General features: G+C 37.5%; 1 protein-coding gene across 1 annotated transcript; it reads left to right on the forward strand.

The window, feature by feature from the left end:
• Window positions 1-1117: 1117 nt before the first annotated feature.
• Window positions 1118-3561, forward strand: LOC117904231 (tubulin beta chain-like). Its single transcript, XM_034816744.1, has 3 exons — window positions 1118-1710; window positions 2342-2611; window positions 2721-3561. The coding sequence occupies exons 1-3, from the start codon at window positions 1317-1319 to the stop codon at window positions 3392-3394; spliced, it is 1338 nt and encodes a 445-aa protein (XP_034672635.1). The 5' UTR covers window positions 1118-1316; the 3' UTR covers window positions 3395-3561.
• Window positions 3562-4099: the final 538 nt, after the last annotated feature.

A 4099-nucleotide genomic window follows, 5' to 3' on the forward strand; every position in this document is an offset into this window, starting at 1 on the left:
AAAGCCCCCACCCCCAATATATATTATTGTTTTAGGCATGAATCCACGTCGGGACGACCTTTACTTTTCTTGCTTCTAGAGACCTGTTGCACCCTCCAGGCCACACTAAACAACAGTAAGCGGAACCCAAATATATTATTGGTTTCTAGGGTCATTTTTCTAGGATAGTTTGTTTGGGGCATCTGAATCTCTCCTGGTCCGTTACTGATTTTTTCTCGGTCAACTGCGGGCCAGATGTATTTGAGAACTGGCACCTACTACCTAGTACCTACCGCCTACCATTATGGAAAGTGGTTAAATTAAATGGATATATATTAAGTCAGAATTAGAAAATGATCCTTTTGAAAGCAAAAACTCATCATTGTTTTAGTTCTATTCTCATATATTCAAAAATTTTATTTCACCTATTTCACCAGGTAAAATTAACCTGTCTCACGATGGTCTAAACCCAATTCACGTTCCCTATTCCCTGTTGATAGGTGAACAATCCAACACTTTTAATAAAAACAATGAATGGAAGAATGAAGGATAATCATTTTTGTTTCCCTTTTTCTCTATGTTTGGTATTTAAGACAGCAAACACTTTGAGATGAATGGATGAAGTTGTGGTTTATTTTTTAAAATTTTTATTAAAAGTAATTTACTTTTAAATTTCAAATAATTTATTTTTTTATTTTTTATTGAACGTATTACTTATTTCTTAAGTTTTTAAAATTAAAATTGTTCATTTTTTTTTACTTTTTAATATTTAATAAAAATAAAATATTAAAAAATAAATAACTTAATATTTAATACTATTAAGTACTATTTAACTTTAAATTTTATTTGAAATTATGTCAAAAACACATACACGACCTAACATATAGAATGGGTCATTTGCATATAGTTTAGGTTTAATATTGTTTAAAAAATGGTGAGAGCCTATAAGATACATCTTAAACAAATAGGGATTTTTATAGTTTATCTTAAATTTAACTATTTTATTATCACACCTAAATGGCAAATCAATATCCATAGCAATCCCATTCAGCCGGCCATGCTGAATCAAACAACTACATTTGGCACCATTCCAAACCCACATCCCATCTTTGCCTGGCCGGACTCCCCTCAGCCGTCCGATCCCACTACCTTCAAATCCCACCCCTTCATTTCACTGTCACAAGAACAACTATGTAATTTCAGTCCCCACCTCTTCTATCAATAAATAACTGCCACGCCCCTTTTCCCTCCCAAGCCCTTCAAGGAGAGTCATCGGTGGTTACAGAATTTGCGTTCTTCCTAATTTTCCCCTAGGCGCTAACCTAGCCAGAGCCAACATGCGTGAGATTCTTCACATTCAGGGAGGGCAATGTGGGAACCAAATTGGATCAAAGTTCTGGGAAGTTGTATGTGATGAACATGGCATTGATCCCACCGGCCAGTACACCGGAAATTCTGATTTGCAGCTGGAGAGGGTCAATGTGTACTACAATGAGGCCGGTGGCGGCCGGTTTGTGCCGCGGGCGGTGCTCATGGACCTTGAGCCGGGCACCATGGACAGCATCCGGACTGGTCCCTTTGGCCAAATTTTCCGGCCGGATAACTTTGTTTTTGGGCAGTCTGGTGCCGGAAACAATTGGGCGAAGGGACACTACACGGAAGGCGCAGAGCTTATTGATTCGGTCCTTGATGTTGTGAGGAAGGAGGTTGAGAATTGTGACTGTTTGCAAGGTTGGTGTTCTGAATTTTGAGGCACTGTTCTATACTTTGTGTTTCACATGGTTTCTAAATCTTTATTTCATTTTATTTACTTTATTTTCGAAACATTTGACAAAAGCAGATTGGTGTTCAGTCACGCATACCTATAGAAGGTAGAACTTACATCTAAATCTTGGGATTGAGAACATTGATCCAATGATTCTAGTTCAGGCCAGTAGATTAAAGATTTAGGGTACTTGGGAGTTTAATATTGTAATATCCTCATTGGGAAAGGATAAGGGAAGAAGTTTTTTTTGTACTGTGTAGATTCGTTTTAAAGCCGACCCACTCCATTTGATCCAGAGTACATAATATCTATATGGAAGGAAACAGAGTGGTGTAAATATAATAATTTTCATCTATAATGTTGTTGCTGTAGTCTGATCTATTAAGCTAAGGACCCGAGAAGGAAGAGGTCTGATAGTCTTAATTTTGAACCAAACTTTCAAGCATGAAACTAATTGTAGCTCTCCAGATTATCGGCTTTAATATTTTTTCTGAGAATTTAGTCATAGCAGAGAAAAGTTCAGTTGAATTTAGACCATATATACACTCATTTCCAATTAAATTTCTTTCACGCCCTTGGGCATTGTGGTTTATGTAGGATTTCAAGTATGTCATTCTCTTGGAGGTGGAACGGGGTCTGGAATGGGAACTCTGCTCATTTCAAAGATCCGAGAAGAGTACCCAGATAGGATGATGCTTACATTTTCAGTCTTCCCGTCTCCAAAGGTATCCGACACAGTTGTAGAGCCTTACAATGCAACGCTTTCTGTTCATCAGCTGGTGGAGAATGCCGATGAGTGTATGGTGCTTGACAATGAAGCACTCTATGATATCTGCTTCAGAACTCTCAAGCTCGCCACCCCAAGTTGTAAGTATATAAACACATACAGAATCGCTTAGAAATGGGTCAGTTTGAGATTGAAAAATGGACGAATCATTCATGTTTATAACTATGGAGTTTCATCATATATATCCAGTTGGGGACTTGAATCATCTGATCTCTGCAACAATGAGTGGAGTAACTTGCTGCTTGAGGTTTCCGGGCCAGCTGAACTCAGACCTTCGAAAGCTAGCCGTGAACTTAATCCCATTCCCTCGACTTCACTTCTTCATGGTGGGGTTTGCTCCTTTGACCTCCCGCGGATCGCAGCAGTACCGGGCACTGACTGTCCCTGAGCTGACGCAACAAATGTGGGATGCCAAGAACATGATGTGCGCGGCTGATCCACGGCACGGCCGTTACCTCACAGCATCGGCCATGTTTAGAGGCAAAATGAGCACGAAAGAAGTGGATGAACAGATAATAAATGTGCAGAACAAAAACTCTTCCTACTTCGTGGAGTGGATCCCAAACAATGTCAAGTCTAGTGTCTGTGACATCCCTCCAAAAGGGCTCTCAATGGCTTCGACTTTCATTGGGAATTCAACCTCTATACAGGAGATGTTCCGGAGAGTAAGCGAGCAGTTTACAGCCATGTTTAGGAGGAAGGCCTTCTTGCACTGGTATACCGGAGAAGGAATGGATGAGATGGAGTTTACTGAAGCGGAGAGTAACATGAATGACCTTGTTGCGGAGTACCAACAGTACCAGGATGCTACAGCTGATGATGAGGATGATTATGAAGACGATGATGGAGGCACTGAGAGCTGAAGGTGTTCGGCCAGCTTGCTGCTCCGAATGTTCTCTGCAGCAATAAATCATTAAGTTCGAATTTCTAAAATTAAGTGATTTGGTAGCTTTGTGGCAGCAGCCTCTGCCTTGGCCTTTTGTATTGGGCTTCTTTATATCTTATTATTATGATGAGCAGATTTGGATGATTTGGGTGATGAATTACCTGGATTCTTCAATTCAAGAACCTTAAATGCTATGAAATGCTTATTTATAATACTGGTAAGCTTAAATCTTTGGGTTATATTTGGTTCATAAAGTATTAATGAGAAAAAAAAAATTGTTTTAAGAAAAATTATTTTCTTATGTTTAATTAAATTATGAAAATTACCAAAAAATAAATATAATTAAAATTTTATGTATTTTAAAATTATTTAATTTTTATATTAAAGAGTTAAAATAAGGTAAATGGGTTTGAAATAACATATAAAAATAATTTATCAATTTTAAATCTATTTTTTATTTCCTTTCATTTTATACCTTTTTTTTTTTTTCCTATTTTTCCTCTCTATTTTCTTTATCTTGCATTTTTCTCCAAATTTTTGGAGAGCCAAACATAGCCTAGGTTCTTGGATAATTTTCTTTTCTATCTTCATTTTCACCTAATCCGAAAAAAAAAATTAATTTTAATTGAGAATAAATATAAATTCCACCTTTGGCCTCTAATCAATGTTGGTCTAGGGAGCC

The sequence above is a fragment of the Vitis riparia genome, chromosome 17 (assembly GCF_004353265.1).
Source record: "Vitis riparia cultivar Riparia Gloire de Montpellier isolate 1030 chromosome 17, EGFV_Vit.rip_1.0, whole genome shotgun sequence".
Classification (NCBI taxonomy): domain Eukaryota; kingdom Viridiplantae; phylum Streptophyta; class Magnoliopsida; order Vitales; family Vitaceae; genus Vitis; species Vitis riparia.

Bases quoted from the DNA above. Each gene is read 5' to 3' on its own strand.
- LOC117904231 (XM_034816744.1), top strand. From the start codon at position 1,317: ATGCGTGAGATTCTTCACATTCAGGGAGGGCAATGTGGGAACCAAATT. The intron at 1,711-2,341 runs GTTGGTGTTCTG...TGGTTTATGTAG, and splicing joins GAATTGTGACTGTTTGCAAG to GATTTCAAGTATGTCATTCT. The intron at 2,612-2,720 runs GTAAGTATATAA...ATATATATCCAG, and splicing joins CAAGCTCGCCACCCCAAGTT to TTGGGGACTTGAATCATCTG.